The sequence below is a fragment of the Protopterus annectens genome, chromosome 12.part0 (assembly GCF_019279795.1).
Source record: "Protopterus annectens isolate FY-2018-M chromosome 12.part0, PAN1.0, whole genome shotgun sequence".
Lineage (NCBI taxonomy): Eukaryota > Metazoa > Chordata > Ceratodontiformes > Protopteridae > Protopterus > Protopterus annectens.
This window is the reverse complement of record NC_056746.1, coordinates 268,151,801-268,177,992: the sequence shown is the minus strand read 5'-3', so window position 1 is coordinate 268,177,992 and position 26,192 is coordinate 268,151,801. Positions and strand designations below refer to the sequence as shown.

At 39.3% G+C, this 26,192-nt stretch overlaps 1 protein-coding gene across 1 annotated transcript in view; it reads right to left on the bottom strand.

Moving 5' to 3' along the window:
* Positions 1-773: 773 nt before the first annotated feature.
* CLUAP1 (clusterin associated protein 1) overlaps positions 774-26,192 on the bottom strand; it is a 960,319-nt gene continuing 934,900 nt past the window's right edge. The window contains exon 14 of the mRNA XM_044089326.1: positions 774-1,238. Within this exon, the coding sequence (XP_043945261.1) occupies positions 1,071-1,238 (168 nt within the window). The 3' untranslated portion in view covers positions 774-1,070. The remainder of the gene's footprint in view (positions 1,239-26,192) is intronic.

Genomic DNA, 26,192 nt, shown 5'->3' with positions numbered 1-26,192 from the left:
ATTCTTACCTTTGACATGGGAAGTTTGGCTAGGCTTAAAATGGCTCATAAGAGCAGATAACCTAGTACTAACCTATGAACCTATTATAAGTGGTAGGGTTGGCATAACGGTAAAAGTCATTACTTCACAGAAAAAGGTTTTATTCTGACCTCTGGTTATTGGCAAGGCTTGAAGTAGTCCACAAAATGATATCCTAATATTTACCTATGGCATCTAGGAAGCTGTTTCCAAATTAACATCTCCCCCACCACATAATCTCTATAAACTTCATAACATACCCCAGACTAATAAACGCCCATGATACATCGGGACACAAATGGGTTGGTTTGCATGACTAAGATTATAAAGGCCCTGGTGGTCATTAGCCTATGATATACCTATGAACCTATATGTGGCAACAGTCTCCTAAGTGGCATAAGGTACATTAACAGGCCATTAGAGATACCTGCTGGTGGTATGGACATACGACAGCAAACTACTCACACACAGTCAGGTCCTGTCAGCATCTTGTAAGTTTATGGAATTCTACATTTGATGAGCTAAGGTAAGACTCGTGCTAATAACTGCCTTATCCAATAATTCAGAGGGTATTTTTGGTTACTGGGGATAATAAGCAAAGATCATCCCTTTAAGCAGAACAAAATTTCACTGGTTAAGAACCATTACAGCATCTTTAGCTTCTATCTTCCAAAAATGGTATGGTGTCACTAAGGAACAGTTTAGCAAATTTTGCACTTTGCATAACAGATGGAGTAACGACATTATGGAATGAATATAGTTCAACATTTTTATTTTGTTTACACAAAATGAGCTGTAAACGTTGTTGCCAATTTCAAATCTGCAGAATTTCATATGTGAAGATGTCTACAATACATTGTCTCATCTTCTATTCCAAGAATACAAAAGTTACAATTAAAATTGACTTTTCTGTATTAATCCCCAATAAAGATTGTTCCAAAAAATTAAATATAAATAAAGAAGCATTTTGGTCTATTTCTTTTTTTTACTTCTTTACTATGTGGTATGACTCCAGCAGCAATTAAATAAAACAAATGGTAAGCCATAAATGACTAGAAATCATTGTCACTCTCTTCTAGAGGTTCCATCTTGCGTAATCCTCGAGTCATTTTTGAAGGATGGATTGAAATACCATCATTAAATTCTTCATTATCTTCCTCTTCTTCCTCCTCCTCCTCATCATCATCATCCACATCAATTTCACTGTCATCACTGTCATTCTGCAGAAGAGTGAAGAGATATCCAGGTTACTAAGTTTTCTAATCCAACACATGAAAATCAAATTACTGTTCCACTCTGGTAAACAAATTAATAGCAAATTCAAACCACACCAAATAAGGAGTGCAAATGAATGGTATGTACCTACTGTAGCTTTTACATTATACCCAGTGCTGGTGATAACACATGTACCTGGCCCAGAAGGAGCAAGATATCCTGATGGTGCAAACTTAAAAAGGCTTAAGCTGTGTTTACTGGGCATGGTATCTGTGCATTCCATGTAGTGCTACATACTAGCAAGGAATTAATGTTGGCTCACAGACCTCAAATGTCTTTAGCATAAGACAGAAGAATTACAACCAAGTAACAGGCATGTTTTTTTCTAATCAAAAAAATAAGGAAGCAATGTATGGTAGGTAAAAAAACATTTACTTTTGAATAAAGAAAAAACAGAAGACCAAGTTTCATAAGTGATTGCGAACACAGACTGCCAGGCAGCACTAGCCACAGAAGGTATGCACATCAAAAACAACATATCTGAATCTCTTCAGTAAACAATGACCAGGTCAAGGATGTTGCTACCTCTAGTGGGGGTAAGAACGAGTTGGTCCAGGGCATTGGAATTATGAATTCCAGAAAGTGTTAGGGAAGTGTATTGGTACATGAGTAGTTTTCCCAGTTAATGGCGGTGTAGTTGAAGTCGCCCAGTATGTGAGTGTTAGGTTGGACCCTAATATTCTCCAGGTTGCTTAGGAATGTGGAGTGTGAAACATGTCAAGCACAGCACCTCACTGGCCCTCTTCAAGAGAAATCTTGCTGAGTGGATGGGGAAATAGAAAATTCACTCCGGGGATCACTCCAGTGGCTCTAATCGACAGAGGCACTAGGAACTAAGTTTGGGTGGCACAATGCCAGGGTAATCTTATGGGCTAGGCTTCTAAAGGCTCCAGAGCCATTAGCCTAGTTCACACCTATGAACCTCTAATGCTTTACAACATAGATGCCCGAATGTGTTAAACTGCATAGTATGCCTATTCTAAGACAAATGCAGACATCACAACACTTTTGATTCCAAAATGTGAGTATGACTATTCTTAAATTAAGACAAATGCAGAGTCATCTTGACACTTTTAATTGTCTCCACAGTCAGAGAGCCAAGCCCCCCCCCCAAATGAGCGGAGATGTGTTTACTTTTTTCCCTACTTACTCTTTGTGATAATGGTCCAGCAAGTCAGTTAGTAAAACAAATGACATACCTGTCATAGTAAGTAAACCAGTGCAGCTTTTAAGGGTCATACCAATAGAACTTCTGATGAGAATAATAAGTTTATGGTTACTTTGGTCAGAGTATTTGAGTCACACTCCCACATCCTACCTTCACTTTACATTGTCAGCATGCAAATCTGCATAACTTTACTCCCTTTACAGGATATATGTATATATATAGAGAGAGACCCTGGGATGTAGGAGCAGAGGATGTATTCATTGCACAGGCATCTTGGGTTCAGTCAGCTGAAACAGAGAGAATTCTTCAGATACTACTGTACTAGAAAATCAAGAAGTGGACTTAAGGAACTGTTGTGGTACCTCTAGTAATACAGGTGATCTGACCTTGAAGAGTATTGCCTCAAGAGCATAAGCTAGTCATCTGTATAGGAATATCATGCTCTTATATTGGAAATCCAATGGAATAGATTATTTACTTACTTGTGTGCATTTGTTGACTGGTGTAGAGCAGTGCTCTATATGGACCTTTTTCAGAAAGCCTGCAAGCATCTGATAGTAAAGCGACTTACTCAGAGTCACAGAGTAGGAAAATGGTGGCCAAGGGAATCAAACCTTGGGCTACAGGAAGGAGCTCATTAACAGCACTAACTGCCAGATTTTCTGACAGCTTACTACTAGATTTACTGACTAATTAACAAATTGCCAGAACTACAGAGAAAGTTAGTATGACTAAATATTGACTCACTACACAAGTCCCACTGGGGAAAAGAAAGGGGCAACAGGGCAGAGTAGATTCTGTGAGAGATATTTAACAGCAAGCCAGCATACATCAATATGGAATACTGGCATGCACAGAGAAAAGAAATTAAAAGTAACCATATTTCTCAAGTTTCAAAATCTTGATTACATACTACATGGATACGTGTAAGGGAGGAGAGACAGAAGAGGTCATAAATTATATGATAACATTTGTGTTTGTTAACTGAGTATTTGGACTAATTCAAAGACAGTATATGGGTAAACATCTCTTGGAAAAATCATCTTCATACAATCAAAAAAAAAATGTCACACACACAAAAAATAAAACCCATGACAATGACACTTACAATACAGAAACTCGACTAGTAAAACATTCTATAATGCACAAAATTACTCATCTTTCTGAACGACGAGATGGTGTTGAATCACCATAAGAGCCTGTAACTCAGATAATCTTTTGGCAGCAGTTACAGCAATGTATTCCAATATAAAAACTTCAAATCAGCCTTAACAGGAAGTTCAGAAGGAAAAAGTATAAGTTTCTCCAGTACAAAATTCAAATCTTATCAAGGAACCTCACCTGCCTTCAAGGCGGATTGATATATAAAACTACTTTCAAAAACTGATCCATGGGCATGCAAATCAAGATCACTAAGAGATGACTCTTGATAGAGTAGCAAAGATCAAAGGTTAATAACACACAAAAATATTGTAGAACCAGAGGCATTTTGGCCTTAAAAGAATCTTGTTTTTTTCTTTGGCACCAGCTAGAAAGTATTTTCCATTTAGTCAAATATGATTTTCTAATAGCAGGTTTAAAAGCCTCCTTTAAGACCTGCTGCATACCTTCATTAAACAGGTGCCTAAAAGGTATTAATATTATGTCATACAGGAAGAGCTGCAAAAACTGAAGGTTGGGGTGTATCAAAACACTAGTCCTGTGCAAGTCCATCACATGAGGAAGCTTGTGGTAATTGCTCTTGGCAATTTGCGAAGGGAGAAATTCTGTTGCCTGGGCTAAAAGGAAGTTAACAGCATAAGTCCTTCTGAATCTTTAGTAGAAAACCCTGGTTATCATAAGAAAGGCATACAGGGAACATCCCTGTCCATGGTAATGAAAAGGCATCTGTCTTCCAGGCCTTTGTACAAGGAATCCTGAAGCATAACTTCTATAACTGTCTGTTGTGAATAAAGGCAAGCAGATCTACCTAAGGTGTTCTCCACAGTTGGATCAATTCCTGGAAGACCACTGGGTGTAACTGTCATTTGTGGGGTCTGTCATGGTCCTGCTCAGTGTGAATGCTATAACACACTCCCCTAAACCCCACAAATCCCTAAAACTCACCACCATTAACCTACAAAGCATTAGAAACAAGATCCCAGAATTCTATGCCTGGATATCCCATTCAAAATCTGATATGATTGCAGTAACTGAGACATGGCTAAAACCATGCATTAAAGACTCTGAATTCTTCCTACCAGGTTTCTCTTAAGATCAGATATATCTCACAAAAAGGGGGGAGGAGTTGCACTCTAACTCAACTCTTTCTCCGTCATCCCCTACTTAAACTCTATTCCTCAATTCTCTGCAGCAGAAAATCATAGGACATCTAAAAATGAACAACTTCCAAAGCCTTTGCTTGGTAGTCATATACATCCCACCAGGTAATAATATTCCTATATTAGAAGAAATTTTAGCCCGGACCTCCAAAAATATCCACAATGAAAGAATAATTCTAGGCAACGTCAACATAAACTGGCTAAATCACATTACCCGCTCTCCAAATACATCCTTCAATCTCTATAACTTCACCAAACTTATTATTAGTGTAACCCGGCCCAAGAAAAGCAACAACAATGGCTTCATTCTTGACTGGATTTTAGCATCGGACCCTAATAAAATTTCTTCTGCAGGTAATTTGCCCTGCGATATCAGTGACCACTATCCTGCATCCATAACACGCAATACCTTCACAACTCCACACCAGCATCAATTCAGACCCACCAGAAATGTAACTAATATTGACCCAATAACCTTCAACGAAACTCTGAATAAAATCAACTGGAACATTCTAAATTCTTTACCCCTTGACAAAGCTGTTGAATTCGTCAATTCAACATTCCTAAGCATACTCAATAGAATGGCCCCTATGCAAAACAAGAGAATAAAAACTAATCATGCAATCTGGCTATCTAGGGATACCAAAAAACTTATGATGTCCAGAGATAGAACATGGAAAAAATGGCAGAAAAGTAAAAACTCCATAGTACTCCATCTATTTAAACAGCTAAGTAATCAACTAAAACATCTAGTCATTAAAGATAAAAAAAAACAATACTACATCTGTCTCCAAAGTGACTGTAACCACAACCCAAAACAATTCTGGAACTCAGTCTCTACACTCCTAAATCCTGGAACCAAGAAGTAATCCTTGCCCAAACCCTGACAAATCTCCAGTAGAGATAGCCTCACTTTCAACTCTTATTTTATAGAAACTATATCCAAACTAGCTGCCACCTTTTCTCAAAGTTGCCACAAGAATAACCTAATACCAACTCAGCATACCCCAAGAAACCCTTCACCGCATTCATTCTCTTTTTCCTATTCCTACCTCCACTATAACCAAGCTCCTGCTAAATCTTAAACCTGGTAGTACTTCCCTTGATAATCTTCCCCCAGAATACTTACAACTTTCAGCCAGATCCATCAGCTACCCCCATCAGTATTCTCATAAACAGATCTATCCATGAATCCTACATACCTGCCATCTGGAAAAAAGCCTACATCATTCCCCTACACAAAGGTGGCAACAATACAGACATCTCTAACTTTCGCCCCATAGCTATTTTATCTCCATATCTAAAATAATGGAAAAATGCATTCAAACCCAACTAATGAACTATCTGCAGCAAAATCAACTCCTTTCCACCACACAACACAACTTTCGGCCTGGATATAGTACCACAACCGCTCTTCTATCCTTCCTGAACACAGTAAACCACAATCACATTGATGGTAAACTTGTCTCTGCACTTTTCCTCAATCTCTCTAAGGCCTTTGACACCATCTCTCACTCTCTCCTCCTCTCTAAGCTCTCACAGCTTGGTATATCCACTCATGTCCTTGACTGGTTTACCAATCACCTTACTAACAGACAGCAATCCAGTAAATGGCTACACTCAGTCTCACCTTTTCTCACTACCTCCACTGGAGTGCCCCAGGAGTCCATCTTAGGACCTCTTCTCTTTAGCATCTTCATCAATGACTTTCACTCTTAATAAATCAGAATTTATCATCTATTCTTCTAACAAAACAGCCATAGAGGTAGTCCTACATACCAAGCTACTCGGTGTCACTATCAATGATAATTTAACATTCAACCTACACATTCACAATAGCATTAAAAAAAATACAGCACCCTTTACAAGCACAAACCCTTTTTAAACTACTTCACTAGAAAAACACTTGTCCTTACATTTCTCCTCCCCACACTACTCTATGGTGCCCCTATTCTTACAAATATCCAGTCCTGTCTAAAAAAACAAGTTAGGCACCTGCTACAACAAAATCACTAAGTTTGTGACTAGTGCAAAATATACTTCCCATCACTCTTGTTAATTATGATTCCTGAACTGGCTTGAACTCCCACAACATCTCACATACATACAACTGTCTACTGCATACAAACAAAATTATTTATAAACCTCTCGAATTCCTAGCCCTTGCCTCTCTTTTGACTCCTTATCAACCAAACAGGTATCTTAAATCTGAAAATCAATCTCTAATATGACTCAATCATTGTCCATGTTGGTGTGAATGAAGATCAGACCATAAACTAATCTCACTGGATATTCACTCATAAAATCATCTAAGGCCAGCAAAATTGCACAGGACACTAAGGATAATGGAATTCCCAGATATGCTCAGAATTAGTCCAAAATGACACAGCATCAATGGGACCAGATGGTGTTGAACTCCAAGAAGAGCTAAACCCAAACATAAAACTACTGTTCAATCTTAGCCTCACTACAGGATATGTAGGTGGTGCCTCAATGGATCCTAAGGATCATCATGGACCTCATAAATAAAGATATTGGGGACCTACAGACACTGGATCCGGCAGATCCTGCCTCTTAAACCTGGTCAATTTCTTTGGAAGGTGGTGGCATTATAGATAAGCTCACCAGCTTAAATATAAACCCCTATGTCACTAGATGGGTTGCAAACTGGCTCAAGGACAGAACCCACATGGTTGTCAGACCCCAAACCAGTTACAGGCTCAGTCCTGGGACCTCTATGACTGCAAACTGGGTGCCATAATCAACTCTCCAGCCGACACAAGAATCCTCCAAAAGGGCCTCATAGAAACAGACAACTGGTGCCAGAGCCATGGCCTCAAGCTAAAAAAGTGTATAGTCATAATTACCACATAGGTGGTAATCCATAATCTCTCATTTGACACCCACATAAGTGGTTAGAAAAACATTTTATATAGCCCACCTAATCATGAAGGGATTCACATCTAGATCACCTCTTTGCTCATCCCTCATCAGGCCCATCCTCAGCACTGAAATAAATAAGACATGCTGGAGGGACAGATTCATAACCTAGACCTAGTATGAACCTATGAACCTATAATCCAAGTATACAGACCCAAATTCCCTGCAGGTCAGCACCTCTACTCTTTTACTATAGTTAAACTCTGGAATGCTCTTCCACCTCCTCTCTGGACTACAAACAGTGCCCCCTTATTCAAAAAGTCTTTACATCAATATCTTTCATCTCATTGGCTCTGCCCGTGCACTTTTTCCAAATCCTCCATAACCTGATTTTCCTGACATACCCTACTATACCTATAGTCATCATTATTCTCCCATCTTATGCTCCACCCTTGAAATACACCTTCTATATCCTTCTGCTCTATATTGTATAACAATAAGTTCTGCAGTTCTTCCCCACTTGATCTAAGAATATAGTATAGGTTAATCACACAATCTGTCTAATAGTTATTAAATAACTATATAATTGTATAGCTTTCTGTCTCTTCAGTCCATCTCTTGTTACACTGGATACCTGCCAAGAACAAGGTTCCTTTTCATAACTTCTAGCCATACAATTGTACAGTGTGAGTTACCTGTTTGTTATTCTCAGAAAAATTCTACTCCTTGTAAATACTTGTATAACTAATTTATATTATCCACTATATGTTTAAGAAGGTTGCTACTCTTTGAAAATACTTGTTTAACAAACTAATCCTTGTATATATTTGTTTAGCAAATGTTATGGTGCTTGCCACTCTTTGTAAATACTTGTTCAACAAATTTCTATTCTATTGTATATTGTTTATGGTGCTTTTCTCCCCAGGCCTCTACTGAAAATGGGCTCATTTCAGCCCAGTGCACTCCTCCTGGTCAACAAATGCAAATAAAATAAAAAAAAAAAAAAAAAAACACCTCTGCTCTGATGAAATGCAAGTAGCACGGAGGATTAGATTGTGATTAGTTGCTAGCAACTAGACTACTATTGCTAGTCTGCAAAAGAAGTAGGTCTTCCCCATCCTATACTACGTTACTGTGATGCTATCTGTGATTACTAATACAGGGCTTGGATTCCAGAGATGGTTCAGATATCTGACATCATTTATTACTGCAAATCATTTCTTTCACATTTATGAGCTTTAATTTATTCTGCTTGTTTCACAGAGCCTGAAATTTCACCTCCTTAGATATAGCTCCCCAAGTAAAGTCTGAATCATCTGTGGTTACAGACTGACTGGAGGCTTCATGGGAAAAAGGCAGACCTGGGTTGAGAGACAACTGCTTTACACACCAGAATAACTCCATTTTTAAAAATCCCAGCACTGGGCTTTGAAAAGATTGATTGTACTGGTGCTGGGTCGAAACTGATTTAATTGACCATTGAATTTCATCATGTGAAGTCTGACTAAAGGAATTCTGAAAACAGAGCCTGGTTGGAAAACATTAGAAACTGTTTCATGTAAAACTCCACTTTGTCCTGAGGGGAAAAATCCCATCATGAGAGATGTATCCAAGAGGCCATGGCGGGCGACAGGAAAATTCATTGCACGTGTCCTTTTATATCACACTGTACCTGAGATAATGCTAGTTTGTTAGCAATTATGAAAGTAAATGATAGTTCCATATGTACTATGTTTTTTTTCAATAATTTTGAGTTTTATTTTTACATTAATAAATGTCACAAATAAAAACCATCTTACAACATGACCGTATATATATATATATATATATATATATATATATATATATATATATATATATATATATATATATGTTATACATTGATGTCAAATACCACAAGATATAGGTTGTACAACATATCTATTTACACTATGTACATAGATGCTTTCACTGTTAATTCCACAGTTATATAGACAGTATATACATTCGTAATATCCAAGTTATTATTTAATATCTGAATTTGTATGTGTTCTTTGGTTCGATTATAGTGTATTTCTAAGTTGCTGTGTGATGAATTATGCTAATATGATATTAAAGGTTTGTTCCCAAATTTCTCTAGATTTCAAGTTTTTGTTTCTTTTATATATATTTTGTATAGCTACTTGTTTAAAACCCTCCCAAGAGATATTTATCGTATCTAGCCATTTAAAAGCTATATACAGTTTCATTAGTAGGAAAATTGTTAAAAGTGTATTTGCTTGTTTTCTTGGTATGTTGGGTAGGAGAATGTGTAATAGAGTGAATTCCCAAGGTAATGTTGATGTTTAATAACCCGTTTTTTGTAATTGTACCTTGAGAGAGTTCCAGAGTTTATAGACACATTTATAGCTCCAAAATACATGGATTAAGTCAGCTATCTGGTCCTTACAGTATGGGCAGAAAGGTGATTTTGATGTGTTAAATTTGTGTAGGACTGCAGGTGTAAAATAAGCATTATTATTAATCATGAGCTGAGTGTATGCTAACTTTTTGAGGGGTATAATCTTCAGTGTTAGATTGATTGCCTGGCTTATTTGCTGGTCATCTATGGATGGTTTAATTTTTCTCCAGTAGTTAGAGAAGAGGAGGTCTTTCTGGTATTTGATTTCATTTAGCATTTTATATGAATTAGTAATAGTTTTCTTTGTTGTGATAATAGTTTTCCAAAACCTGCTACAAGTTTCTATGTCACTATTGGTCATAGTAACATTTTGGAGGTAACTGGAACACAGTTCTTTGATTTGTTTTAGGATTATTAGGTGTGATTTAGGGAGGTTTAAGTTGGTCCTCATTTCTTGTACTGAACAGTTAAGGTAGGGATAAATATATTGGCTTGTTTTATCTTTCAGTCTGGGAAAAGGGACTAAGTCCAGCATCTTATTGTTTATTTTTAAATTTGGGTTTTTATGAAGGGGTTGCAGTATTGTCATGGCTTGTCTAAGGTTCAAGAATTGAAAGATAGTTCCATATGTACTTAATATTTCAAAAAAAAAGTGATTACAAACTATCGCATGACATAAGATGAAACCTCACATGCTGTTGAATGAAACTATTGTTGAAATTTGCTCTGTAAGTTGCACATCTTAAGCAATATCTAGTGTTATACATATGTATTGATAATTATACAATAAAGCATGTGTTTCACACTTCTGTAAATATCTTAATAAATATGCATTCCATAGGAATTTCTTGTCATGTGAAAGTTTAAGTCTGGTTAACAAAAATGTTCTAACAATATATGCCCAGGTTTTACAGCTTCTAAGATGTGACTGTGAAAGTACAGAAAAAAATACTTTTGGATTTCTGCACATTATAATACATTTAACATTTATGGAAAGACTTTGAATCCACTGTAAAGAATACTTTGTACTGACATGATTGTTCACAAACTATTTACATTTGTTTATCTTATGCTTTTTAAGTTTATTTTTCAGAAAATGCTCTGGAATGCCAGATGTGTGAAGGCTGCTAGAAGAGTGACACTGCACATTACAAAAGTGCTAATAAGTTAGGGAACTTAGCCGAAGTAGCACCAACTAATGCTTCTTTAACCAGGGGTCATTGAGATATTCCACTTTAACATCCTCTAGTAAATTCTGGGAACACAGCCAGGCAAATCTTCTCATTAATGACCAAAGGGCAGCTTCTCTAGAAACAGTATCAGCATGTGTTGAGAACACTTTAGAGTGTTTGGTTAACTGAGATACATTAGACATTAAAGAATTCAGATATGTTAGTCTCGGAACATTAAAGAATTCAGATATGTCAGTCTCGGAAGAAGGGAGGTCAGCAATTAACTCTCACATTGTCAAAGGAAGCCAAAAGAAACATCATCAAATGAGCCTGACAAGTTGTTATTCATTCTTGAGACTTAGGTGGAAGAACAAAGTTTCTTCCCAAACCCAGCAAAGACTTTTTAATATTTGTTAGAAGGAACATAGTCAGCTGCCAAAAGAAATTTGGCAGAATATGGTCTTGACAGAGAAATCACTACAGGGTCTGATCTAGGGCTTGAAAAAAAAGTTTGTGGGTCTGAAGAACCTTATATAATTTATCAGACTTCCTGGGGGTAGTTGGTTGATTGTCAGGCAAACTGATGGCTGCTAAGGAAGCATCTTCTGATGTTAGCATAACATGAGGTCAAGGAAAATCCACCTGCAGCTAATCATACCATCTTTTCAGGGATTCTAGCATTTCTTTCTGGTCCCACTGAAATAACTCATTATTATTAGAAAAGGAAAACTCTTCAGATAGGGAATCTAAAGAAAAACTTTCATCACAGCCAAACTCCTCGTTCTGTGGAGTAGGGACTCGTAAAACACAGTCTAATTTCTGTACCTCAGCCTTGGATTCAGAATCTAACAGAAATAAAACTCTCTTCCCTTTTAAATTAATGGCAGACTCAGAATGTAAACAAAGAAAACCTTGAAATAAACCCTTAGCAAAACCCATCCTATCTTCCTTGTCTGTCTTGAAATAAACCCGTAGCAAAACCCATCCTATTATCCTTGTCTGTCCTATGTGATACAGGTGAAGAAAAATGCCTGGCTTTATGTTTCCTTTTCCAGTGAGACCCTCCCCTCAAGAAAAAGAGCACCCTGAAGAATGATCATTTCCACTGGAATTAAGCTCCTCAGATTGGCTTCATGAAATAATACTGTCCACTTCCTCCTTTGATACAAACAAGATTGGTTCCCCCTTACCCAAAAAGGAATGCTGGACAGCCACAGAGGATGCTCCTGTCTCTCGGTCTTCAGCAACTTCCTAAGGAGCAACACCAGAGGGACTGAGAGAAAGTGATGAGTGGCCCAAGGTACCCAAAATGGCCATAAATGATCCAAAAGTAAATATATATATATATATATATATATATATCATTTCATATTATGTGACAGCTTATTTGAATAAAAACTAATATAGACTACATTTTTGCAAAAAAAGCACAAATGTAAGCAACGGGGCTTATGTGTGTCAACATTCAGACTGGTGAAAAAGACCACCCATTTTTCCTCATTTAATGTTAAGATACAGCTAACTTTTGCATTTTACTTTTGAAAAACAAAATCTATTCTCTGATTTAGTGTGATCAAGGTCACTCTCTCTGATCCAGAATTAAAGCTTTTCTTGTAGAGGTGCAGAGGTACAGAGGCCGCAGGCAGACTGACTCCATTTTTTTCTGTATTTTCAAAAAGGAACATTGACATATTATTTCCAAAACATAACTCCAGTACCTTACCTATACATGAATTAAACAATTGCTACATCAATGAACATGGATAGTTCTCAACTGCCCCTGATTTCACAGAATTTCCCTGATTTTCCTGTTATATTTTTGGTCTGTTCCGCATAAAATTTGTAGTTTTCAGGAAAATCCTCAGGTACTGAAGTCACTAAATAATGACAGATATTTGAGTTACAGACTTCATATCCTTCAGAAAATATATGCTAATTGAAAATCTGTTACTCTGGCAACTTTCTAAGCATATAAGAGCAATAGTTAAAACCAGTCCCTGATTTTTGGTCTATGTTCCAGACTCTTGAGCTGAGAGGTTGATAGGTATGTGGACAGTCTTTCTAAATACAAGCAATCCAGTTTCTTAGTCTTTACCATATGCTCAGCTTCTTTAATTTTCCCACTAACTTTGTTTCTGGATACTGTCAAAGGCCTTGTGAAGTCCAGGTAAACCATATCCACTAGTGATCCTCTCACATGTTCTTTCATAACTCAGTTATAAATCTGGACCAAGTCTGAATGACATCTCCTTCTGTACATGAACTCCTGATGGCTGCTGTCCTATATACTACTTCCCTCTAAGAAAGTAAACCTCCTTTCTCTTTATTTTCTCCAATATTTTTCCTGTCAGTACTATTAGGTTAAAAGGCCTGTAATTCATGTCTTAGTTATTTCCTTTTCTTATACTTCATAGATCCAGTAAAGGGATCTAAGAGGTTTGTTTTTCTTCCCTTCTTCCAATATATTCTCTCCTTCTCCTCTTATTTTCATCTACTACGTACACTGTAAGTAATACTGTTACAGTTACGTTACTTTGAATATTCTATTTTCTATATACTAAGGTATCACCTGTAAAGTCCGTCTTGTTTAACATGCAAAGTCTTGTTTCATGACACAAAGTACAGCCGCAGAGAAACTTACCATAAATGTAGATGTATAAGCAGAGTCACTGTTACAGCACTGACTCGAGTCTTGCTTGAAGAAGCCAGATAACCAGCCCAAATATGAGAGTTTTCAACTTCTTCCCCCTCCAAGCCATGTGAACTCCACCCCTATTGAAGTCAGAGTATTGCTATCATAGAGGGACATCAGATGATGCTATATTTTTCCCTAGTAGGTTCAGGAATAGCTTCTGGAAGCCAGAGCACAAGCCACCTAAGGATGACTCATCCCAAGTGGTACTGAACAATCAGAAGCCCCCCAACCAACAAGCTTGCACCCGCAGTCTGCCATCTACCTCTTGAAAAGGGAACACCTGATCATGAGGGAAAGAGGACAATTGGGGTAATGTAAACTAGGCCTCTGCCACCACCATCCAAAGGAGTACAAAGGTAGAAAAGTGAAGGAAAGGAACTGGTACTGCAACAGTGAATGTACCTGAACATTGACATTTATGGTAAATTCCTATACAACTGTACTACACTGACTCTTGAGATGACTCCAACAGCTTTGAAAGGAGAGAGAGTCACTAGCCTGCAGTGGAGGCTGTGGACACAAATCCTGCCTTGACTTTGGAAATGCTGGTTAAATTGTAATGGTTGGCAAAAATGCTTCAAAAATGGCTTTTGTGATTACCCCTCCACCAAAGGCTGTTGTGGTAGCTGCTGTCTTGGGGGAATGAGCTCTCACAGTGGTTGTAACAAAATACAGTGCAATCTGCTACCGATTTAGAAAAAATTCCTTATTGACTGGATTTCCTTTTCTCCTTTTTGAAACGTGTATCAACAGCTGACCAGACTTTGAGTTTTGTCCTGTCCAAGCAGAATATCAACTACCTCTGAAAATCAGGTGAATGCAAAATTGTACCCCTTGATCTGTGGGGTTAGGAAACACAGTAAATGAATGTCTTGATTTAATAACAGTTCCACCTTTGCCATAAAATAAGGGCTGGTACGCAGGATGACCTTGTCCTTGTGGAACACTAGGAATGGTTCCCAGAGTATAAATTTTGCAGTTCTGAGACTTTTCTGGCGGAGGTCAGTCTTATCAAAAGGACAATCTTACAAAATAAAAACCTGAAAGGGATGGAAGCAGTTGGATCTAAAGGTAGGACAGTGAGCTTTTCTAACACAATTGAGGTCTCACGGAGGAGCAAGCTCCTCTTTGGGAAGTCTTGGATGTAGAACCCTTTCCAGGAAATGTTTCACTGGCAACTTGGAGAAAAGGGGTTTTCATGGGCAAAAAGGCAGAGACAGCTGAAGCATGCACTTTTACAGATGCTTATGACAGCCTTGCTTTGAACAGGCCAAACAAGTAGGAAAGCATTAGAGACATATGTGCTGATACTGGGTCCTACTCTCTAACTTGTCATCAACTGGAGAACATTTTCCATTCTCTTATACAAGACTTTTTCATGCTAGATTTCTGGCCTTTCTTAATATGTAAAACACACCCTCAGAAAACATGTGCCTAGAATAGAAAAGAGCTAAATAATTCACAATGCCAGCCTTAGTGTCCATAAGACTGGGTGAATAGTCAACCCCTTGTTCCATGTTAGGAGGGCCACATGCCGAGGCAGCATATGTGCTTTTTCCATTGCTAGGCTCAGCAAAAGGGGAATTCAATGCTGCCTGGGCCAAAAAGCTATTGTCAATAGCATTTTTGGCCTCTCCTCCATAATATTTTGTAATACAATGGGGATCAAGGGATATACTTACTCATGGTATAGAAATGGCAGTTGTTGTCTAGGTCTCTCGTTGACATCTTGTAGCAGAATTTCCTCAACTGTCTGTTTTCTGGAGAAGTAAAAATGTCTATTTTCAGCACTCCCCACTTATAGACAAAATCCAAGGACACTGCTCTCTTCAGCATCCATTTGTTGGGGTCTGCTATTGTTCTGCTTAGATGGTTTGTCAAGCTGTTGTTCTGAGAAGGAATGCACCAACTCCTGGCTGTCAGTCTTGCCTCCTGTGCCAATTCCCATGCCTGCATTCCCATGCCTGCATGGATAGCCTCATAGGAGACAGGAGTTCCCCCCTGCTTGTTTACATATCACACTACTGCTATACTGTCAGGATTTGCAGGACTCCCTTTTGGAGAATGTGTTTGAATACACTGATGGCTAGGATAAACTGCCATTATCTCCTTAATGTTTATATGTTTCATTTTGAGGTTTCTGCTGCAAGTCCCAAGCACTATCAGTTACCCCACGTTGTCTCACCACACAGAATCTGAGGAAACTGTTCTGAGGATTTGAAATTATGGCTCCACTCAAAAGGGCAGTCTCAGGTAAACAGATATGTAGCCTATCCACCAGACAAGTTCCTCTTGATGTAGACTAGGAAGGGGATACTGGACTGTAAGTAAAGTGCATGTTGACACCATCTGTTTTGAAGTACTACTGCTGTTTTCACATGTGCAGCCTTACCAGGGGAATCATTAGTATGGACTATACCATGTACCTCATAACTCTGAGGAATACCTTGGAAGAGACATGGTTATAATTGGCAATCTTGCCAAAATATTGGGTTAGAAACAAAACTTGTCTGTGGGTAGAAGAGAGTTTGTCCATGTCCAGAAGTGCTTTCAGTAAAAGACATGCCTTGACAGCTTTAATTTTTTGAGGTTCAAAGACAGCCCTACATCCTGGAAGCAGGTCATAGGAATCTTTACAGCCTTTTTTTGTATGGTGGGCAGGACTGTTCCAATGGCTCCCCTTCCTGCACCCAATGACCCATTCCTACCTCTAGTGGGGAATGAATGAGGTAAAAGTTGGGTGTTAGAGAACAACCCAGCCTACAAATCCTGCAGGCTGTCCTATCCTCACCCCCACAACAACCTTTAGAAAGCCACTAAAGCCCACCTTGGGAGGTGCTATGTACAGCCTTCTGACCAAATAGCAGAAGACTTGCAGCATGAACCCTCTAGGCCGTTAATGATGCATTCCTACAGTTGTCACCAATGCAATGAGCCAAGCTGGCTCACTCCCCCCCAGGATGAGTGTGTTGGCATCAGTGGCTCAGTCCCATACTTCCTCTCCCAGTCCCCCAGCTCTCATGTCACTAGTCAAACACAAGTTATCTGCGGTGCAGTCGAGGCTTTATACCTTTGCATCATGGGACCGGGTTTTACAGTTTTTCATCTGATTTATCTGGGACTGTCTACATGGCTCCCTCAGTCAAGATGTTTTCTAACTGAAAGGCCATCGGATACTGCTGATCTTTTGGGACAGGTGGAATGACTATAAATTTTGGTTTATTCTACAGCTGTAGGCTGTTGCCCATTTTCATGATCTGTTATCACTAATCCTGAGTGATAGTTTCCCATTGGTATCAAAGAAGGCCAGCATGCCTTTATTTCTGTACTAGGGTAGGGAACTAGGAGAGTTTGTACTGGGGGCTAGGGTGGGCTTTTTTGTCAAGGAAGGAAGAAGTTACTGTTCTATGCCATAAGCTGCTCCCTCTAGTCATTGCGACCCTGAGGGCTCCCCAGAGCTACCTTTACTCTCTGCCACTTTTTATCATATTTGTACATTTTCCCTTTTTTGGGTTCTGTTCTTTTGTTAATTGTGAGTGAACAACTAGCTTATGTTAGGGTCGTTTCTGACATATTTAGGTGGTAGGGAATATATGGGTGCTTGAAGGACTGCAGTCTTCCTGTTCTCTGTGGAAGGTTCAAACTGAAGTCATTAACCAGGGGAGCTCGACTTTCACATGTTCAAGCAGAGGCTGAGTCCTGAGCTAGAGATCTCTCATAACCACAGGCCATGTAGTTGCCCTGCAAGATACATCTACCAAACCATAGCCGCATTTCTTGATGTGCCTGTCTACCTGGAAAATTACAGCTGTGGAAGAATTTACATAACAGTAGATGTTTGAATAGAGTACTGTTGCCCATATTCCAACTAAGGGTGCCGTACATCCAGTCAATCTATAAAAGCTTAGGCACATTCCTTGTGTTTCACACATCTGACCTGTGACTTGTGCATGACACTATGTGCAAGTGCTTAAAATAAGTGCAAGCACAAAATCTTCAAGAGCTTTCTTGCCCCAAAGTAGAAGACTAAGGCTGTTACCAATGAAAGGATAGACACAGTCATAAGACAGAGCAAGTGACACAGAAAAAGTGTCCACCTCAGCCAAGAAGGGAGAATATGGGAGTTTGTAGAGATGATGTATACACTAAAACAGTGATCGGTTCGAACATCTACTGTTACGGCAAGTCCTTACACAGCTACAGTGGATATAAAAAGTTTACACACCCCTGTTAAAATGCCAGGTTTTTGTGATATAAAAAAATGAGATCACAATAAATAATTTCAAAACTTTTCCCACCTTTAATGTGACCTATAATCTGTACAATTCAATTGAAAAACAAGCAAATCTGTTAGGGGAAAAATATAAAAAAAAATAAAAAATGTACAATATGCTGGTTGCAAAAGTGTGCACACCCTTAAACTAATACTTTGTTTTGTGTGCACACCCTTAAACTAATACTTTGTTGAAGCACCTTTTGATTTAATTACAACATTCAGTCTTCTGGGGTACACACCTGCCATCAATTAGAGAGACTCTGATTAACCCCAAATAAAGTTCAGCTGTTCGAGTAGGATTTGCCCTAACATTTACTCAGTTGCCTGCTACAGCAAAAGCCATGGCTTGCAGAGAGCTTACAAAGCATCAAAGGGATCTCGTATTTGAAAAGCATCAGTCAGGAGAAGGGTACAATGCATTGGCTATACCACGGAACACAGTGAAGACAGTCATCAAAAAGTGGAGAAAATATGGGACAACAGTTGTAGTTTGTCTTTTCGGCTTTTCCTGGTTAGGGGTCGCCACAGCAGAACTCCGGTCTGCTAATGATTGGCAGTAGATTTTTATGGTGCCGAGTTGCCAGCCCGATGCCCAACATTCAGCGAAGGCACGCCCATTCACGCATGTCTTTCGGAGGCTATTCGACCGTGGGGAGGACATGCAGACTCCATACAGAAGGCAACAGTGATGTTGCAAAAAACTGGACGTCTCTCTAAAATTGATGAAAAGACAAGATGAAACCTGGTCAGGGATGCTGCCAAGAGACCTACAGCAACACTGAAGGAGCTGCAGGAAATTTTGGCAAGTACTGGTTGTACACTACATGTGACAACAATCTCCCACATTCTCCATATGTCTGGACTATCTATTAGGGTTGCAAGACAGAAGCCTTTTCTTACACAGAAAAAACATCCAGACCCAGCTAAAATTTGCATTACAATCCATCAAGTCTCCCAAAAGCATGTGACAAAATGTGTTATGGTCTGATGAGACCAAGGTTGAACTTTTTGGCCACAATTCCAAAAGGTACATTTGGCGCAAAAACAACACTACACATCACCAAAAGTACACCATCCCCACGGTGAAGCATGGTGGTGGCAGTATCGTGCTTTGGGGTTGCTTTTCTTCAGCTAGAACTGGGGCTTTAGTCAAGATGGAGGGAATTATGAACAGTTCCAAATACCAGTCACTTTTGGCCCAAGACCTTCAGGCATCTGTTAGAAAGCTGAAGATGAAGAGGAATTTCACCAAAAGAATGGCTTCACCAGAAGAAAATTAAAGTTTTGGAATGGCTCAGCCAGAGCACAGACCTAAGTCCCATAGAAAATCTGTCGGGTGACCTGAAAAGGGATGTGCATAAGACATGCCCTCGCTATCTGACAGATTTGGAGTGCTTTTGCAAGGAAGAGTGTGCAAATATTGCCAAGTCAAGATGTACCATGTTGATAGACTCCTACCCAAGAAGACTGAATGCTGTAATTAAATCAAAAGGTGCTTCAACAAAGTATTAGTTTAAGGGTGTGTACTCTTACACAATCAACACGTATTGTATGTTTTTTATTTTATTTTATATTTTTTCCCCTTACAGATTTGTTTGTTTTTCAATTGAATTGTACAGGTTATAGGTCACATTAAAGGTGAGAAAAGTTTTGAAATGATTTATTGTGGTCTCATTTTTTTATATGACAAAACCGGGATATTTTAACAGGGGTGTGTAAACTTTTTATATCCACTGTATACTGTGTTCTTCATTAGATCGCTGTTGCAGTACTTCTCACTTTTGTAACAAATCCCACATATGTAGGAAGAAGAGGGTGGAAGATGAAGCAATAGAGCTACAGTCTAGCAAACTTTGAAGAACTGTCCTGGCAAAACTTGCCCTATCTCTGGAAAAGGCATAAATATCGCAATGTTTCAAGAAAGTGTGGATAGAAAACCAGGTAGCTGCCTCCAAAACAGACAGCCTTTGAAGAAACCTAAAGAGGAAGCCATAGCTCTGGTGGAATGGGCTTTCATTTGTCCCCGAAAGGATTTGCCAATAAAAGAGTAGCACAAGAAATGGAAAGGGAAAGCCACTTGGAAATTGTCTGTTTAGTTACTTGAAGACCTAACTACTTTCCATCACAGGAATGAAAAGTTGGTTAGATTTCATGTATTTTGTCTTATCTATTATATTTTGTGGATGACTTCTTTTTTATGCCCAATGAGGGCACAGAGTTATGTACTTACCATAATGTTCCATTGTGTTGTCCATCTCGTCCTTTATTCTCACTGATGGGTCGGATCCGATCCATTTGGCCATTTTGCTAGCTCGAGGTCGTGGGCCTCTTTTTCCCATAGTGCAACCCCCTAGCTTCCTCAGATCTTGTTTGTCCCTAGCAGTGTCACAGAGTAAATATACACACACATATATACGGTTTTAACATGGGTCAAGATAGGTGTTCAGTGTTATTGCCAAACTACAAACCTCTCCCCTATCTCGACCCATGTTAAAACCCGTTCCTAGGTTGGCTTTTGGTGTTCAATATTGCCGTTTTCGAACTTCCTTGTTCAACAGCAGTGCAGTCGACGGAGTTCGCTTTGAAAATCTAATAGTAAACCATATATATATATATATATATATATATATATATATATATATATATATATATTTATTTATAAATATGCATCCCTCAAAAAAACACAAGAAAAGGAATTCTGAGGCTATATGACCCTGTAATATCCAAATTGTGCTACTCGGTCTCCCAGGAGTATCGGCAGGGGGCTATGGTGGGAGGGTTGTGAGAATAAAAGGCGAGATGGACAACACACATGGAATGTTATGGTAAGTACATAACTTATTTATGTGATGTTGTCAATCTTGCCTTTATTGTCATTGATGAGACCACGTCCCAAGCAACCTGACTCTTGGATGGCACATGGGAGAATATTCCTTGGAACCATAGAACCTGAAGAGGCTCTACTCCTAGAGGCCAAATCCACTTTGTAATGAATAATAAAAATATAAGGTTTTGCCCAAGTTCCTGCAGCAAAGATGTTATCCAATGGTAATCTAACTTGATAAGCCACAGGTGTAGCTACAGACCTTGTGGAATGAGAATTGGAAGTGGTCTGTGTCTTGAATTATACATATAAGATATACATAGTGTAAGCCATTTAGATAAGGTAACTTTTGTAACTGGTTGACCTTTTTTAACATCAGAATAAGAGTTGAAGAGCTGATCGGCTTTTCTAATTTTGGAAGTTCTATGCAAGTAGAAACTAACTGTCTATGAACATCTATGAGGTGCAGTGAATACTTTCCTTTATTTTGGTAGTTATGGAAGAAAACTGGTAGCTCTGCAGACACAACCTTTGGTAGAAAAGAGGGATTAGTGCATAAAGAAACTGTCTTTATGAAAAATTAGGCATGGGGGCTTAGCTGACAAAGCTTGTAATTCAGAAACTCTTCTGGCTGAAGTAATAACCACTAAAAAGAGTGTTTTCCAGGAGAGGTATTTCAAGTCGCATGGTGCAGAAGGCTCAAAGGGGGCACAGATGATGTTAGACAAAATGAAATTGAAATCCTGGGGGGAGGGGTTGGATTTTTATATGGTGGTCTTACTATAGCAATTCCTTTCAAGAAAGTTTTACAATGTCTGTGCAACATGATTCCAGAATCATTCTTTCCTATATGGAAGTTACAAATTGCTCAAACCGAAATGAAGAATAAAAACTCCAAGCCACAAGAATAGGTGTAAGTAAGCGCTTTCGTTTACTAAGTAAAGCAAACTTCTTCAGACAATGAGTCAATACAATAAATTACTTAAATACTACTAACATGTGACATCATCACTTACAAAAAGCAAATCCTGCCTACACTTAAACCGGCAACAATAAAATGACTACAGTTATACTGCATCAATACATTAAATCTACAAATTATTATCTGTCAATAATAGTGTTAAAAATATTATTATACATAAATATTATACATAAATATAAATCTAAGAACTCATGCTGTAAGATTTTAGCTTATAAACATCCCCATTATTATTCAAAGGCCTTAAAGGGGAAAAAGCATCAATAATTAACAAATCTACATAGATTAAGAAAGTACAGTTGTGTACACTTACCATAAATGTAGGTGTTCGAGTGTATTCACTGTTGCAGTCATTACATTTGGGTAATCTGCTGGCAGGTTGCCCTCAGTTGGTCTGATTAACAAAGTCTTGGGTCCTGCGTCGGTTGCTGTCCCTTCTTCCATGACATCAGGTCGTCAGGGGTATAAAACATGCAGCCGATGCCATTACATCAGTTTTTCTTGCCCCAGATGTCAGGTGCCCCCCAAATGGGGAGCAAAATATATAAATAATTTAACACACAATAATATATACCTCCAAATAAAACAAATACACCAAAAAGGTTTTTAAGTGTAGTAAAATAAAGGAGAGGCATAGTAAGAGAAAAGACAGGGGGCTGGAGGGAGGGTAACCAGGACTGCAACAGTGAATACACTCAAACATCTACATTTATGGTAAGTGTACACAACTGTACTATGTTCTTCGTGTTTCAGTGTTGCAGTCATTACATTTGGGTAGATTCCCAAAGCTAAGGTTGGGAGGATGGATTTATACAGTATCAGGACTGGCTATAAGGCCCTGCAAAACAGCAGTGGCAAAGCCAGCTCTGGATTTAGAGAAAATTGGTAAATGATAGTGCATGGTGAAAGTATGAACTGAACTCCAGGTAGCAGCTTCTAGAATATCCCTGGTAGGAACACCTCTGAGAAAGGCTGTAGAAGTTGATGCAGCCTTGGTGGAATGGGATCTGATCCCCTGGGGGATAGGTTTTCCATGGTGCTTATAGCAGAAATGAATACAATGGCTTATCCATTTGGAAATGGTTTGCTTTGAAATAGACTTTCCCTCTGCCCCTGCAGCAAATGCTACCAGCAGTTGTTCAGATTTTCTTCGAGATTTAGTCCTGTCCAAGTAAAATCTAAGTTGTCTGTGTACATCCAATGAATGCAGAATCCGCTCCCCCTTGTTCTGTGGATTGGGAAAGAAAGTTGGCAAATGAATGGACTGATTAAGAGCCACACTGGATGCCAACTTGGGCATGAAGGATGGGTTGTTCTTGAGTGACACCCTGTCCGCATGAAGATGATGAAAGTCTCCACTGCCATAAGGACCTGTAATTCAGTAATCCTTCTAGCTGAAGTGATTGCTAAAAGGAAGGCTGTTTTCCAGGAAAGAAATTCTGCAGTAGCAGCTGGCTCAAAAGATAGAGTGAGTTTCTCCAATACAAAGTTAAGGTCTCAGGCAGGGGTTGGAGCTCTCCTGGGTGGCCTTAAATTTTTGGCCCCTCTGAGATACTGCTTTAGCAGAGGATGAGAGAAGGGGGGGGGTTCTGTGTTGTAATGAGATGAAATGGCTGAGGCATGGACTTTTATGGAAGAAAAAGATAGGCCCTTGTGAAGCATCTCAGTTAAGTATTGCAAAATCTGAGGTAAATTGGGCACTGCTGTGCACATCCCTTGAGACTGATTCCAGGCACAGAATCTTTTCCATTTGTCAGCATAAGATTTTCTAGTACTAGGTCTTCTCGCCTCCAAAATGACATCCATCACAGGTTTGCTGAGGGATGCTAAGGGGGAATTTAAGTGATTAGCCAAGCTGCAAGATTCAATGTTTGGAGCTGAGGGTGCAGAATTTGGTTGTTCTGTTGAGACAGTAAAGAAGGTGTCTGAGGCAGGTACCATGGAGAAATTTTGACAGACTGCGTAGGAGTGGTTACCAGTGTTGGCGAGGCCAGTCTGGAGCAAGCAAAATCATTTTTGGTTTGTCCTGTTTGACTTTTAGTAGAACTTTGGAGAGCAAAGGCAGAGGGGGAAGGGCATAGACTGATAAGTTTTCCCAGCTGAAGGACAGAGCATCCACTTTCCAGGCTTTTTTGTGAGGAGTTCTTGTGCAAAATGTGACCAATTGGTAGTTCTGGCATGAGACAAAGAGATTTATGTCTGGGCTCCCCCATTTGCATGTCAACATGTTGAAAATCTGTAGTTCCAGTTTCCATTCGTGTGGGTCCATGAGATTTCTGCTTAGTTCGTCTGCCAAAATATTTAGCTTTCCTGGCAGGAATTGTGCTTGCAGTTGTACTTGATAGCATAAGGCCGTGTTCCACAATACCATGGCTTGTCTGCAGAGGGGCTAGGAATATGTACCCCCCTGCTTGTTTATGTACCACATAACTGTGGTGTTGTCCGTCTTTACCATTAGTTGCCCTGGATGAAGGTAGTCCTTGAAGGCTGTCAGTGTATTCTGTACAGCTAGCACTTCTTTTTGATTGCTATGAAGGTGCATTTCATTCGGGCTCCATTTGCCCTGAATGCACTTCCCTGCCAGATGAGCCCCCCCATGCATAGTCTGATGCGTCTGTAGTTAGGGTTTGGGTGGCAGGGGGTGGTGTGAATGGCAGTCCCTTGTTTTGGTGGCAGGCCTCTGCCCACCATAGGAACTCTAGTTGCAGGCAAGGTATGATAGGAATCATTGTTTCCAGGCTGTGACAATGTTGACTCCATAAACTTTTTAAGTACCACTGAAGTTTCCTCATATGCAGTCTTGCATATGGAATTAGAAGAATGCAGGAGGCCATGAACCCCAAGGCTTGCAGTATTTGTCTTGCAGATAGCAGGGTTTTTGTGGCCACCTGTTTGAAGTAAGTCACCAACTGAATGTGTTTTTCTGGTGTAAGGAAAGCCATCTAGGCAGTTGTATTCAAGCTTGCACCCAGGAATGTAATTTTTTGAGAGGGTACTAGTTGTGATTTCTTTTTGTTTATGGTGTACCTTAGACAAGTTAGAACCTTTTTACAAATGCCAGATGTTTTAGAAGAATGGCCTTGTTTTCTGCCTGAAATAAACAATTGTCCAGGTATGTATATATTTGAATATTTTTTTGCCTGAAAAATGCAATTACTGGAGCCAGGCACTTTGTAAAGACCCTGGGCACAAGTAGATAAGCCAAAGGGCAATGCAGAGAACTGATAATGCAAGTAGCCTGCTTTGAAGTGGAGGTATCTTCTGCAAGATTCCCTGATTGGGATATGCAGGTAAGCCTCTTTTAGATCTAGATTTGCCAACCAGGCATCTTTGTCTAGCATAGAAAGTAACTGGTGAAGAGTCAGCATCTTGAATTTTGGAATGTCCAGAAAGGTGTTTAGAGAAAACAGATCCAGAATTGGATGCCATGATTTGTCTTTTCTGGGTACCAAGAAAAGTCTAGAATAAAAACCTTGTCCCTTTTCCTCTTCTGGTACTAGTTGAATATCCCCCATGTTTAAGAGAGAAAGTACTTGTTTCTGAGCCTCTGGCCATTGATTTGGGGGCAGGTCTGGCTATCTGTTTGGAGTTGGCAACGTGTGGAAATGAAATCTGTATCCCTGGGACACTATATTTAAAACCCATTTGTCCTGGGTTATAAGTTGCCAGTTTTTTGCATGAAGTGCCCGTTTTCCCCCCAAAGGGGTGGCTAAAAGGTAAGTGCTTGGTAATTCTAAAGGACAGTCATGCAGACTGTTTACCATAGGGAGGTGTCTTATTGTTTCCAGATTTGGAAGAGGAGGCACCCCATTGCTTAGTTCTGAAAGTCTCTTGGGACTGAAACCTGGTGTTTTTGGAATGTCTGGGTTTGGCCTGAGTGGCTCTGGAAGGAAATGGAAAGGGCCAGTTCTTAGTAGGCCAGTGCCTACTAAATCTTGGAGGTTGTACTTGTAAGAAATCTTTCACAGTTTGCATAGCTTTAGCTTTATCTTCCATCTTTTTAGAACTTCTTCAGCCTTATTGCCAAACAGACATTCCTGCTGCAAAGGAGCATCCAACAATTTTGCTTTAACATGATCACGTAGAGATTGCTCCTTAAGTCAAGCATGCCTTCTAAGCACATACCCAGTAACAGTAGCCCTGCAAGAGGCCTCCAAAGAATCAAAACCACATTGCAAAGTATGTTTTCCAACTTGTTCAGCTG